The sequence below is a fragment of the Lissotriton vulgaris genome, chromosome 11 (genome assembly GCF_964263255.1).
Source record: "Lissotriton vulgaris chromosome 11, aLisVul1.2, whole genome shotgun sequence".
Classification (NCBI taxonomy): Eukaryota; Metazoa; Chordata; class Amphibia; order Caudata; family Salamandridae; genus Lissotriton; species Lissotriton vulgaris.
In genome coordinates this window covers 1,003,261,596-1,003,277,152 of record NC_141699.1, presented here as the reverse complement: position 1 = coordinate 1,003,277,152, position 15,557 = coordinate 1,003,261,596, and the positions used below count along the sequence as shown (strand labels likewise).

The 15,557-nt window shown below is 45.0% G+C and overlaps 1 protein-coding gene across 1 annotated transcript in view; it reads left to right on the top strand.

Moving 5' to 3' along the window:
* Positions 1-15,557, top strand: part of PRKCI (protein kinase C iota) — a 199,604-nt gene that overhangs the window by 163,186 nt on the left and 20,861 nt on the right. Inside the window, exon 16 of the mRNA XM_086944294.1 lies at positions 7,892-7,981. Within this exon, the coding sequence (XP_086800420.1) occupies positions 7,892-7,981 (90 nt within the window). The remainder of the gene's footprint in view (positions 1-7,891; positions 7,982-15,557) is intronic.

The window sequence follows — 15,557 nt, the reverse complement described above, 5'->3', positions numbered from 1 at the left end:
GTTCTCCACCCGTGTCTGCCTCAGTCCCTCAAACAACATTAGCACGGCACAACTCTCTGCATGCTAAAGTTATAGCCCTGGGCAGAGTGGCACTTGGACGGGATTCAGTCTGGGGTCTTGTGCCATGCAAGTCTTCGAATTCATTCATTTGTTTACTGATTCCGCACTCCGGAGCCAATAAGGCAGCATTCCACCCACTCTGCGGCGCTACATACCACCACACCATTTCTCTTGCAAATCGTTGTGTTGATGTGTTTTACTTAATTAGTTTTGTTAAGTCAATACACCACGGTAGACATGTTTCTAGACTCCTGTCATTTTTCGAACAATGTATCGCTAGAGTTTTCACAGTTTTAGGTGTTGTGCTGTAGAAGTCCTTCATTTTTTCAGTCATTCATTCATTTTTTCAACATCTCCAATACACGTCCTCAGGCATGCGCTGTCCCATCTGCCATTTGGTACAGTGTAGCGCCATGGGACAATTACAATGTTCTATATAAGGCAGGTGACTGTTCATTATTTCATTCACTCAATACTTGCTTCACTGGTACAGCTTGTAAGGCACTAGAATACGACAGCTCAACAAAACGGATTTCGCATTGTGCAGTTAATTCAAGCGGCAGTCCCCTACACCATTCATGCATTCCTTCCCACCTACCCCCTCCTCCCACTATTATTTTTACGAGCCAGAAAAAACTAATCAGAGGCAATGTTGTGCTGCATAATGTAGCGCCTAGAGGCAATATTGCCGTGCTACGTTGTAAAACCTTAATCGAACGCCCGCCTCTAACCACACGTCAACAAAGCACGGTCTTGCCAGGACTCTTGAAGTTGTTTCAATGCACAATATGGCGCATGGAAGCGATGTGTTTTGGCTCGCGGAGAGGAGTTAATACTCAATAGGCTGGAATAAGATCCCCCGAGTGAAATGAAGAAAGAATGTCCAGATTGTTGTCTCTTCTCATCATTACTGCCCCCTTGAGTTTTTCACCCCTACAATCGGAAGAATCCCAAAGCAGAGCGAGAGATTGAACCTGTCGCCCTCAAACTTTTTTTTAAGAGTCAGGAGTTGGATTGGTTAAGGATAGCGAAGTCGGAGTATTCGACTTCCTATTTTAAAACCAAGAAGTGACGCGCATTTTTCTGCAGATAACGCACACTTTTGTCATAATCCGGACCTTTTTTTTGCTATACATAACATTCTAGTAGTTTGCCTATCAAATGTTACCCCCATCTGCAGGGCCTGACCTCCAGCGTGATGTTAATTAAGGGAGCCTTGATTGTGTCTCCAGGCTTAATTGAATAAAGGCGTTTCGCTTCTACCCGGTCCTTGCACTGACTGTCGATTTTTAATACCTTTTGTGCCTCCTTTCTGTATCTTGCGCATTTATCGCATTGTGTTCTGATTTTTAAGTCAACAGGACTAAAAACACACTGGGACTTGCAGATTCATACCTGCGCTATGTGGAAAGTGAAACTACATGTCCCAGCATGCCGAGTGCTGTAGACTGGAAAGAAGACTGACAAAGAGCCACTCTCAGGCATTGGCCTGTTAATAGCCATGAGAATGATGCAAATATGTTGTTCAACTCTCAGTCGGTACATGAGTTTTAGACGAGGTAATACAAGTCATTTTGAATTTTCCTTTTTTAAGTTCCTAAATAAGCGACGGCTGTGTTATGTAGTCACTTTTGCTACCTTGATAAGAATGTACGAAAAGATAAGAATATGCCTTTTACCCTTTGTATCATAACGCCGGATATAGATTTTGCTAATAGCAGTACGCACTAGACTCATTACTGTGTCATTGGGCACACGGGGAACACCTTCGTGTCAACAAAGTGATTGCAATATCACTGTAAAGCACAAAGCATCTATTCTGGAGAAAATATGAAATCTGAAGAAATGCAAATACTTAATTATTGTACACTAAATTGTGCACCAACATTATTGGTAATTCATTACTTGCATGGTCACTAAACCAACAAAAGGGTCAGTGCCTAGAGTGCTCCGTAGATTCCACTGCAGGGCTTTCCCTGAGTAAGAACCTTAAATACTACTTTACCAGCACTATATATGCATAGCTCCGAGAGATGTACCATTCGGCTACCACTGTACAGATACTTTCTGTATTTTTGCATCTCTATGTGGATGCAAACGCGCTCTTGCTGATGTGTCTGCGCCCAAGCAGTCTTGGGATGGTCAATTAGATGACTTTGAAAGGGTAATGCCTTATGGTATAGAACTGGGCAAACTGCAATACCCATTGACCGCTTGAATCCATTGCGCTTCCCAGCCCACCTGTGGCGATTGTTGATGCACACCTATTGGAGATGCTTGGAGCACAACACTCTAGTGCTGAATTTGCAAACTTTTAAATACAGGGCCCAAAGTTTTTCCTAGCTCACGCCACGATTGCTGCAGAATTCCGGGGTTGCTGAACACCTAAGACTGCTTAGTCTTGGTACCATCTCATGCCTCTTCTTTCAGTCCTTTTATCATACTCCTACTAATTCCTTTTTAGTCCATGCTTTCTTTCTCTATTACTGTTTTCCTCTATTTTGTTTTCGCTTCCTTTTTCAGGGGTGTGGAATTTTATAATATATCCACCTGCCCGTGGACCGCAATTTGCCAGAAAACTACAGATACTGTAAAAAAAAAAAAAACATCCGCTTGCCCCTGCTGGTGCCAAGTAGTGAGGTGACAAACTATGGCAGCATCCTCAATATATCAAAGCTTTGATAGCCTCACTGACTATGCAGTAGATCCAGAGTACTATTCCTTTGAGTCTGTTCACACTAACTTCTACGTTGAAGGGTTTTCACCAACTCCTCTTTACTCTTCTCCCACAATAAAAAAGGTTGAAAGTTTACTCCCGTAGAGAGGAGGAGTAAAAAAATAAATTCACAGGTTGGGGGGGGGGGAGGGTGTTAAGGGGATGTAGAAAGGATGAATTTGCATTCGCACAGATTTCCGCATCAGCAAATATAACATAACATAGCATGTTTATACACCTGTATTTCTTGATGGGGCACTTTCACCCTGGGGTCTCTTGGCTTATTGTTTCCCAATCAATGGCACTCATGTTATCAATCTTGTAAAGAAAGGCTGAGCCTACCTCTTAGGATTAAAATCTTGGACCATGTATATTTGCTCATGTGAAAAAGAAATACTTATAAGTTTGCTAGGAGTATGGTTTCCAAGCATACTTTGATAAAAGTTTTTAAATTTTTGAAAGCTATACATTGGCCAGAATGCAAGGGCATATATGTGCGGCTGGCTGTGTGTGCGGCTGGCTGTGTGTGTGTGTGTGCGCGGCTGGCTGTGTGTGTGTGTGTGCGGCTGGCTGTGTGTGTGTGTGTGTGTGTGTGTGTGCGGCTGGCTGTGTGTGTGCGGCTGGCTGTGTGTGTGTGGCTGGCTGTGTGTGTGCGGCTGGCTGTGTGTGTGCGGCTGGCTGTGTGTGTGCGGCTGGCTGTGTGTGTGTGTGTGTGCAGCTGTGTGTGTGTGTGTGTGTGTGCAGCTGTGTGTGTGTGTGTGCAGCTGTGTGTGTGTGAGTGCGGCTGGCTGTGTGTGTGTGTGTGTGTGTGCGCGCGGCTGGCTGTGTGTGTGTGTGTGTGTGTGCGCACGGCTGGCTGTGTGTGTGTGCGCGCGGCTGGCTGTGTGTGTGTGCGCGCGGCTGGCTCTGTGTGTGTGTGTGTGCGCGCGGCTGGCTGTGTGTGTGTGTGTGCGCGCGGCTGGCTGTGTGTGTGTGTGCGCGGCTGGCTGTGTGTGTGTGTGTGCGCGGCTGGCTCTGTGTGTGTGCGCGGCTGGCTCTGTGAGTGTGTGTGCGCGTGCGCGCGGCTGGCTCTGTGTGTGTGTGTGTGACTCTGTGTGTATCTGTGGGTGCAAATGCAATAGGTCTCACATTTGCGAGAGATTAAGCTATTGCCATTGTATATGACAATGCCATTTATTTATCCGTTTCCAAAACCAACACATAAATACAAATGTTGTCATTTACAATGCCAATAGCTCTAACTTTTCCAAAGGCGAAACCATTGCATTGTAAATGCTTGTTATACTTTGTCTTCCAGTGTGACCCAGATGTCCCGTAAATAGCCGGTGGGGTTTAAGCCCTGTGGTTCCTGTCACAGACAGATGTCTATGACAGACCCCCACCTGATTTGTCTTTGGTGCTTGGAGCAGAACAACAAATCCAAGACTTGAGGACTAATGCGCCATGAACCCCAAAGTGCTGAGGGAGGGCTCCTTGAAACTGCTTGTCGCCCAAAGCCAGTCGTCCTCTATCTCCCATCCCTGTTCATTTGTGTCATCCTCCAATTTGGATATGCATCTTTCCAACATATCCCGTTGGTCAGAACATTTGTCTAGCCTTTCTTTCATTTGAACCATACACCTGGTAAGGGTGTCAATATTGAGTACCAATCTCCACTACCAGGGGCGCCCACCCATTCGCTCCCCTGGACCCCCCCCCCCTCTTTTTGACACCTTTCTGTACGAAGCAGAATTTGTGTTGTTCCACACACTATTGTCAAGAGTGTCTTTTTTTTTTATCGCACGTCTGAGTTAGTATGCAGGACCCTCTACAAACTGCAATGAGCACTGTGGTACCTTTTTTATAGCACGAGTCTCTCAAAAAACAGTTCCCCTTGAGGTTGTTGTAATTTTAAGGCCAAGAGTGTCTCTATATTGTGAGGCTAATCACTACAAGATGGCGTCCATCTCTGGACCTAAAGATGGCCCCCGCTTTTCCCATTTACTTGAGTACCTGGACACGTTCTAGTCTTGCGGCTCCTGCATGTCTACACATGTAGATAAGATAGGAACCCGTCTGGCCCCAACATTCCCGGTGATGGCAAGCTGCAGGCAGGTCCCTTGCCATAGAGAAACTCCATTGAAGTAAGTACCGGTTGCCGGCAGCTACTGGTGTTCGCAGCCAGCCTTCGGTGGTCCCCGCCGGCCTTTTTACTTTCAAATAGAACTACTTTGCTGCCGTTTACCGCTTCACATGGTCATTTGGACCTCCAATATTATATTTGTTAGCTCACAAACCGGGGCGTGCCTCTAGCCAACGGCGTCCTACGCCTATTTCCACCTCATTGCCCACATATCTACTGCCTTGCAGAGGGCTTACCTTTTACCGCCCAACCTGGCTTTTCAGTCCTTCGCTCTTGGATAACCCACTGGCATTATGTATTGTCATGCAGGTGGATTACTTTTATTAATCAACGTGGTTATCAGCTCTTTGCTGATTTGAATCCACCGGTGTCCCCCGCCCTCTTTCGCCTTGTTACCCACATATGTACTGCCATGCTGGGGGCTTGGTTTTACTGCTCAATATGGCCATTTAGCCCATCGCTTTTTGAAAGCACGTTTACCGGTGTACGACAGAGCCAGCAGCCCTACCTTGTTGAGGCTTCTGATTCAAGCATCTTGCCACTGGCGGCCCCCACCTACTCCGTTCCTTTAACTTACCTTTGCTGCGGTTTATGGTTATTCAGTCTTCATGTTTTTACAAGCACATCATTGGTGTGCCTTGACTCCAGCCGCCCCCCTCCCGATTAACTTAATGAATTAATTTGATTACTGGTTCCTCCCTCGCCACTCTGCGAGTAGCCTGGACGTCACCTTTGGGGCCACTAGACCCCCCTCCCACCTTCTAAATGAGTCCTTTTGGATCCTGCACCCTTCAGCCCCTAACTGGCCTGAAAGGGACACATGCTTTATGGTACTCCTTCGGTGGAACACCGCCCCCGCAGGACAGTCCCTTGTTACCGGGCACCTTGATAAATGGCATCGCCACTGAGATATACACATTATTGGTGTTTGAGTGGATTTGCACGTTTCTACAGTAATTCAATCTGCACCCATGTTAAAGATGTCCTGCCACGGTGTCCTTCCCCCTCTGGCACCCCCACTTCGAGGCTAAATGTAATTGTGGTTATTTAACCATGTGTTTTTTTTACCTGTTTTTTTAACTTGGTCTTTTCCCCTCCAGGTGTTTTCCAGACGGTATACATAGATTTGCCTCTTTACAATTTTTTTCACTTTCACACAGGACTACCACACGAGTCCTGACTGTAGGGGATGGGCCTTCTATACATCTACCCACACCGTCCCCACTAAAGTAGCTGAGGATATCCCGGTCCTGTGAAATGCCAAGGTTCTATGGACAACACAGGGCATGAAACGTTGACCACCTGAGCTCAAGCGGGTATAATTTCCCCTCTTTAGCCATGACTGTTTAGTCCTTTTTTTTAAAACATAGCAAAGAAACCCAGCCAATAAAAACATTTGCTGTGATACCGATAGCTATTATTAACCCACACGCACTTATTCCCATCTCTACTCACTATACATGCGCCTCACTACTACTTTCCTGCTTCAAATCGGCAAAAGAGAAGATCTCTGGCAAAGAGCCCCATTGCGGGCCCATTGGGAATTGCAGCGCCGGCCCAACGAGGAGCTGCCCGATGATGAAGCATGACACACCTCAAGATATGTGAGGGCTCATGCTCCTAATTGGAGCTATTCCATCTTTATTCCCTCCCTCTCTCCTTTGTGAACATCACCTATCAAACCCCTCTTTTCTTTGCCTCCCCCACCCCCTTCCCCCTAGAAAATGCCTACTCTTGTCTTTGCCATAGTTACCCGGGGCTCGTTTGCTGGACCTACGAAGCCCCAGACCCACTTTTTGTGATGAAAGGGTGTCAATATTACCATCTATATTGTGCAGAGTCTTATTCATATCTAGCGGTAAACATTTAATATCCATATCCTCTCTGTTGCCGGCATCAGGGTCCACTGCCACCTCTCTCCCCCCACTGGGGTGCTTTTACGTTCTCTGGGCCTGAAACAACTTTGCTTTTCTTTGTTCTGCTTTACCCATAGCGAATATCAGTCTCGCGCAAAATCTAATGTGTAGTGCTTCAATGTTCCACCATAGCAAATTGGTCGAGTTGCTGCCTAATTATTCGACATAGGGGCTTGAACCTACTCCGCAGACATGCCTTTTAGCACTGGATTAATCAACCTCAATCAGCCTCAATCAGAGCATGCTACCTTGCGTCAAAGGCAAAGTCCCAGTGTTTTTCCACTGATTTTCACTGAACCCCGATTGCAATAGTCTCGGGCCCCTCTAGGTCCAGCCAGGCTCAGCCTGTTCTCAAGAAGATTGCCCCTCAAGCCTCCCATCATGTGGTTTTTTTGTGCAGGTGCAGGCTATTGTCGCTCCTGCAAGCACTGGAGTCTCAATTGTTGGGACCTGGAGCAGGACTCCTTCATTTAGCAGCGGTGTCTGCCAATTTCTTCTGTGGATCTCCACGCTTGGTTCCCTTGTTGTTCTCACAGGCCATGTATGCTGACGCAGGTGGCTCCCACGTCATCCACCCTTCTGTCACGGAACTTGCTCCAACTCCTTCAATCCTTGCAGATCCCCGTAGGTATATGGGAAGATATGAGATCGGTAATGTGCAAATATCTTGGTGAGGTCTGTATCTGTTGATGAAGAGGTTTTCAATCAATCTGTACCTCCAACACAGGTGCTTTTAATAGTTAATAATGTACACATTTAGCAGAGCTCAAGCTCAATTCCCTGCATCAGTGAGGAATTCACCTCCGCACAAAAGCACCTGAGGTGTGGCAGTATTGTTTTTCCTATAAATTGTGGGCAGTCCAGTCTGGGCAGCGTTTATGGAGGCACTCATGAAAGGCCAAACATCAGCTTCTTTTGATTGCCACTCTCCCATGTAAAACTATTGTTCCAGATAAACAATAATTTTCCTTGTTTATTGTGGTGCTAATTTTTCACTTGAGAATGTTGTTTTCATATGGGCTTCACTATTTTGTGTAGATCTTATTAACAGGTGACTTTATTCTTTGTCTTATTAAGGACCCAAAGGACCGTTTAGGTTGTCATCCACAAACTGGATTTGCTGACATACAGGGCCATCCATTTTTCCGCAATGTTGATTGGGATCTGGTATGTATTTTATATAATTGAATATTTGTATGTATTTTAACCTGTTATAATGTAATTAAACAATTGCAAATCGTTTGTCAGCTAGACGAGTGCTCTCTTTGTGATTTACTGATGTGTGTACAGGTTTAGAATAGTTTAAAGCCATATTGATGTGGAGTTTTGACACAAATATCAAGTATGTGAATTACATCACCTATTCTCTTAGTTGCACCAAAGAGGAGAGCAGCTTTATTAATAAAATACTTCTGTGGTTATTACATTACTGATTTTTGTTTTCCTATAAACTCCTGTACTTCGTTTTCCAGTTTATAATCGTGTAAAAGTTTTAGAATGAGCAAAATTGCTCGACAACTTGGCTGTTACAACCTAACAGAAACAATTACTGATATGACATTCATTGCTGGATCCTTAGCCCCTTCGGTGCTCATGACGTAACGGTTCCGTCATGAGCGTTGGTTGGCCGGTGCTCATGACGGAACCGTTCCGTCATGAGTCCATAGGTTCTTTAGAACCTTCAGCACCGCAGCGGAATTCGCGCAGCACTGAAGGGGTTAATGAAGCCCTTTGGCCATGTTGGCACTGAGATCAGGATGACCAAAAGCAGAGGAACCCCCTCTATCAGATGGTTTGCTGCTAATGGGACTGTTTGCTACTTTACTCAGACCTGTACTTTTAGGACAGTGTTCTGTCCAACCTACGTTATTCAGCTGTGGCTCACCCTACTATCAATACAAATTCAGTTACTCCATGGAAGTGATGTTCATGAAGTGCTTGCATCACTACCGTGCCATCTGGGCTAAGTACTGGAACAATTGTTACACTGCCCGTTTGAAAAAGATAATATTTATCACGTTTTTCTGACAGACTATCCATGTGGGGCCACTAAAAAATTAGGTCAAGTCTCGCTGTGTCAATCACGGAACACCTGCCAAAGACCAGCCTAAAGTAGTATCCGCAAGCTCTGATGATTTAATGCTTCCCCACTGTTCCTATTGTTTTTGACACTAATTTTAATGAACTCACTCGCTTGTGAGAATATGGCTCCGGCCTATCTAGCCCGCTCCTCCTCTGCCACAAAATGAAGTTTGCCAAGATCAAATAGTAAAAAGGTCAAGTCCATTTTTCTTCTTTTTAGCAAACAATAAACATTTGGACATAGAGACTTAACCATCCAAAGTATACACCTTGATTGACTGAGTTAATGCACCAAGTGATGAGTTTTATGCCAGACTATACAATGGAGTCACCATAATCAAATCGGGTATGTGAAAAAATCTCAAGTCCATTTCAAGGGATACTCTAAGATGACGTTAGGTCAACTTAAAATGCTGTCAGCCAACAGACACTTGGCTGTACTGTGAACTCTGAGATAAATGTGTTTTTGTAACTGGCTCACAAAACAAATTCCAGTTTGAGCTTCTGTAGGCAATGGCAAAATATTTGGTGGCCATCAATCAGATGTTAAACCCAATTGTTGATTGGGGTCAAGCTCAAGTTGAAAAATTTGCTTTCTGCTCTTGCCCATCCTGCAGCTTGCTGTCCGCACTTCAAATAGCCAGAGCTGCCATGCACCCATAGTGTGCAGGGCACGTCCAGCAGTTTTGTAGGTTGGAAAAGATCAGAGTCTAAGCTTGTCTCTCAGAGCATTTTCCTTGCATGCGGCAGTTGGTACTCGGGAAGCTTGCGGAGCAGTGCATACCAATGCCAATAGAGTGGCCCATGAGGTCCAGACATTGCAAGCTGTTTCATATTTAGTTGTGCTTCTCCATATCACAAAATCTACCAGTTTCCCACCTGCCTAAATGAACAAGATGGGGGAGAAATTGTAACCAATAACGAAATGGAAAGAATTAGACAGGTATCCCACTCTCTCCCTGTTACACAGCTAGATATTGTGCCAGTGTTAAGAAAGCAAATGTGGAGGAATAGAGCCCAGAGTAATTACCAAAGGATACAATTAATTCAATCATACTAGCCATTACTTTATTGTTTTTTCACAGAAATATTAAAATCTTTGTTGGACAGTTCCAAATTTAAATGAATACTAGAATGACTAGTTCTTCAATATTTGTCAGCTTGAAAGGCAGGGGCTTAATGGTCAGCCTCGAAGACAAATAGTGTGCAAAGCTAAATTTGCATTTCCAATACTGCATTATTGAAGTGAATAACTCGACCAGGAAGCTCTTCTAGACATGTAAAGAACTAACAAACTTTACTGCCACTTCACCCAAGCCTTAATGGGGACGACCTAATTGACCTACTTTCATAACAAAATAGCCATTGGATGAGCCAGCATAACTGCTTCCTCCAGCTCGGCTTACCCTCAATTACAACAACCCCAAGTTCCATCAGATTCACTGACCTGTCCTGTACCCTAGAGGTGGAAATAAGTGAAATTGCAAGTATCCGCAATCCGGCCGCATTGTCTCCAAGAAATCTGCAATGCCTAGGTCCTTCAACTCTGCCAACCAGTTCTTACAACCATTATTACTAAATTTGTCAATGCCTCTCTTCAGCATTGTGAGGAAACACGCTCAAACATGGTAGGATAATCCCACTTTTCGAAAAAGGCCAATTCTGCCCCAAAATTGCCTAGCAATTATTCACTGATTTATCAGTCAGTCAGTCAATCACTTTTATTCGATTATTAAAAATAAAAAAAGACACAAAATACGAGTAATCACAGCAAATACGATACAACATTACATCCAATTACAAAAGTAAGGAATAAATATAAATAACATATCAAGTTCCTGAGACTGATTTGGCCCTCACTTCCATCCTTCCATGGGGACTCCCTCGGGACCCACAAGACATACAGCCAGTGTCCACTACATGTTGGGCTTGGGATAAACTGTGACGTCTACTACACGTTAAGAAACTATACTCGCCTGCACTGCCGTTGCCTAACCCTCATTGGCCTCCCATTACAGGCGAATCTGTGGTACAGCGCACATTGTCCAAATACCAACTACGCACAGTCGGGAGATCTCTTCCCGGACGACCATGCTTTCTCCCTGACGGAAGACCACCGCTTCACAGACAGAACGTTCATGGACTCATTCGCCCTACATTCGTGAGCATCAATTTAACATAAACCAGCCATGGGATTCTGTGAGCTCTGTCCAGGGCAAGGCAGTCTTTAAGAATCGAATGGTTTAAGGAGATTTCCTGGTTCAGCCAGGTTTTTAACCAACAAATTACAGGTGCGGATTTTAATAAATCTGTTACAAACCCCATGCCCAGCCTGAGTGTATTGTAAAGGTAGGGGTGGACTGGGGAACAGAAAGCAGGGATCTTATAAATTTGTTCTCCACCTTCTGGATGATATCAGGGTTTGTATGTCCCCAGATGGCAGAACCGTAGGTGACTATGGCCAAACATTTGGCTTCATATACTTTAAGGATAGCCTCCCTTGGTATATTGCCCCCATCCTTTTAGCAAAGCTCAACAGGGCTGCAGCCGATCTTGCTACTGCGTTGCTTTTTGACTTATATTGGGGACCCCACGTTCCTCTATCGTCAAAGACTACCCCCAGATAGGTGAAGATTGGAACCCTCTTTACTACTTTGCCTGTGCAAAAAAATGTATTTGTTTTCTTTTTCCTACTGGCCGGTCCAACGATCATGACTTGAGATTTTTTGGTATAAATTTTCAGATCTAATGAAGCCATGAAGTCGCCGAAGGAGGCCAATAGTCTGTTGAGGGCCACACCTAGCAATTATTCACTGATTTATCATTTTCCCTGCCTGTCCAAAATACTGGAATCTATGGTCAAATACTAACTGTCATTTTACTTGGAACATCACAATGTCCTATGTGAACTTTAATCTCGGTTCTGCCATCTCGGGGATCAGGGACCACTACTGACACTATCAGAAAACATATACTCACTAGATGAATGCAAGCTTGTGCTTGGATTCTTCTTGATCTCTCTGCAACATTCGATATAGCAGCACAGACTGGTGTGTGAATGGAACTGCCCTAAAGTGGTTTCCTTTATTTCTAGCGAACGGGTCTCACCAGTGAATGTGTTCCCCCTCGTATCTGGCTCACGCGCATATCCTGCTCCAACAACATTACCTGAAGTGGCCCACAATGATACTCTCTCATAACCCTCTACAAAATCTGCATAATCCTACTTGCAGCTATATTTGAAAGCCTTAACTTGGCATATCCTATGTATGCAGATGACACTCAATTGCATATAAAAGTAGTTAGTGATCCAGGTAACTATATAAAAGCCATGAAATATTTCAAAAGCATCTAACATTGAGAACACTCAAATTGGTTGTGTATCAGCTCCTCAAACTGGACAATGCTTCTTGGTCCAGGTGACCAACGCTGGTTCTGTTTGACCAGCCTCCTTCTATGGGCCACCCACCAACTCATTCTCAAAATGTCTGCAACCTGGGCATTGTGCTAGACTGTTACCCATCAAAGATCTCTCAAGTGAATAACGTTGTTACAAATGCCTCATACAACTTGCGCAAGCTTTGACTGATTCTACTTGTGTGATTATTACCCCTAACAGTCATCTTTGCCTTGGTAGTGTTGGTCTCCAGAATAGACTACTCTAACACTATTTATGCTAAAATCATTAGTAAATTTCACAGAATCGAGAACTATGCTCCTCTTCTACCCGGCCTGAAACACACTAATCACTGCACCACTCTTTGGAACCCACTAAAATCAAAGGATAAAATTCGAGACCTTTGTACACAAGGCTCTTCATAGCGAAGCACCTCCACGCCTTACTAAACTGAAAACTACTTTACAAGGAACCAGACACCTAAGAACCGCTACCCAGAACAGTATCACTGTTCTTCACCAAAACATTGGTGGCAGGTCATTCCACTCTACATATTTCTTCACTTTTCCCTTGCTTTCTTCCTCCACCTCTACTGATGACTCTTTTTCCCCTATGTTTCTTAAATTTTAAGGCATCACTTTACCCTTGTGCCTGTTTTCTGTAACAGATACTTTTGAGAAGATAAAGGGTTTCCCAAGTGTTATATAGAACAATGAATATATCAAATAATGCCTGATGTTCTTATCACACACAAATATGTTTGAAAGAAGCCAAAAGTGCAGGTCACTGAAATGGTGTTTGACAATGTAAGTTATGTTTATATAATGCTTACTACCCTGGATGAGGCATTGAAGCGCTTTATGGCAAGTAGCACACACTGCAAAACCTAAGGTTTCTTGTAAATTGGTAGTACATTAGTAATAGGTGATTCTTTTTCCCTTTTAGGAATAGTTGTGGTTAGTTTTGCTCTTGCAATTGCATACATTTACTCTAGTATTTTGAAAAGGGATAGACTAATCGGATTAAAAAAGGGAAGATCTGATGGTTTTGAGAGTGGTGAACATTTGCAACTGTTAGGTGAATTGTATAGGCAGAGGGAAAAGTTTGTAAAGATATTTCAGAGTCCATAGTAGTCAGAAATGTTTGGGATGAGCCAAAGAGTCTGTAACATGTTATTCCGATAGATACTTCTAACTGAAAGGTTCCTCACCTTCTGAATATGCCCCAGGCGTCAGACTCGATCCGGAAACATTTTCATAGTACCTCTGCATGCCTGAAGGTGGCAGAGTGCACCCTTACGTCAATTTCTTTATTTCCACACCTCTAGACACACATCCAGAACTTTCTCGTCACTGACACTGATTTTTACCAAATTTTCAGCAGTATACAAGGGTTGTAACTCCCTAAACATGACCAGTTTTAAGACCTGTAAGGACTGATACAAACAAATGTCTGTGACAGATCCCCACCAGGTTTGCCTGCGGTTTCTGGGGTCAAGCCCCAAATCCAAGATCTGCGGGGACCGGAAGGCCATCATGGAATGCAAGGTGAATCTTTACGTCGCCAAGCACAAGAAGGCGCAGCACCTGGACCTCTTATAGTCGAATGTTTGTTCCTGGTCCCGCTCATGGAGTCGACGGAACAGCTCTCAAGTCTGGTCTTTGTTGCACTCCAAATCCTCAGGAAAGTAAGGGGAACATAAGGAGGAGTTCTGCTCTATCGCGCCCTTCCCACTTCCCTCATGAAACGCGTGTCGGCGGTGCCAATAGTCTCGTTCCCCAAGTTGTTTGACTTCGGAACTGTTTCCACAGCTGGTACTGGCACAAAGAGTTTTCGGGACATTCAGCCACACTTCACCAAATTAAAGAGTTTCACTCAGCCATGCTATGGCTCTTCAGTTCTTTAACAACTACCTCTGACACGCCTTCAGGTCCCAAGGAGCCATGAGGCCTGCTGCCTGGATTTCTGCTGGCAGGTTCTCCCTTGACACCATCTGGACCCTCTTTGCTGCTTCAGCTCTTTGCTCCAGTACTGACGCCACCCTCATTGCCCACACCCTACTCAAACCTGCTTGTGTTAAAGCCGACTTTTGTCGCCCGAAGATGTGGCCCAGATTGCTCTTTCCGATGCTGGTTCTACGCGGTTTAAATTCGACCAACGTCTCAATGGAATGCGACTGAAGTTTCTACTCTTACCTACCACAGGCAGGTAACTCCCCTTACATTCTTTTTTTGGGTCAGACTCAAGCGACGACCCTCATTAAGGTCATGACTTTGCTCAGCCCTATGGTGATAACAGTAGGTATGAGGTCTTGCAAGATGCTAGTGGGCTACACACCTCCCCGTAGTCAACCCTTTTCTCCCCTCCTGGCCCAGCCACGGAACACTCTGCGTACTGCGCCATGATTATGTGTGGAGCGGCTGAGCTCTGTGACCTTCTGCTTTTGGAGGTAAAAAAATAAAGTTTTAGCCAGACTGCTTCTTACCCTATTCTATATTTTAATGAGGCCTTAACGGATCCTATAGTAGAGCCTTGGGTTACGCATTGTACCTGCCCTCAGGTTAACTGGCAGATTGCCAGACACCATCACTCCTGCTCTAGGCTACCCAGCCTTTTTGGTGATGCATCCTTCTTGTCGAAGCATCCTTCTCTGAGATCCTTGTGGTGCAGGCCTCCACTAGCTGGACCAACCCAAACAGTTTTCCTACCACTCCCCCTGACAGGGAGTCGAAGCGAGTGGAGGAGTTCAATAAATGTGTCCACTCATCTACTGTTCATTAATGCTTCCTGCTTACTAGGCTGCTAGACTCATGCCCACAGGGGCTGGGTGGCGCAAGTCCTCCAGTCCTCCCAGGTGTTCCTGAAGAACTTCACCCTGTTCTGTCACAGGCCAATTAGGATGGTTGTGATGCGGCCAAGTTCACAAGTTCATTGTGTCTTGGACACCATTGACTCCATCAGGCAGGCTACAGGCACCAGCGTTGCCATTCATAGCCATGAGTGACTATTCAACTGGATTCACAGGCAAAATCCATTGCTCACTTACCAAACATAAAGTTTGATTGGACTCGTCGGTCGCGTAAGAGTTGGGCCACCTCACGCTCTCTGAGGCTTTTCCACCCAGCCTTGCCGCTAACTTCCAACCTTCCTCCAGAGGCATTCCCTATCACCAGGCTATCCCACTGCAACGGGGAACCCAATGGTTTCTCAGGAGAGGCCATCGTGCCGACCACCCCAGTGGCCAAGGTCAGCATGCCACTCAGT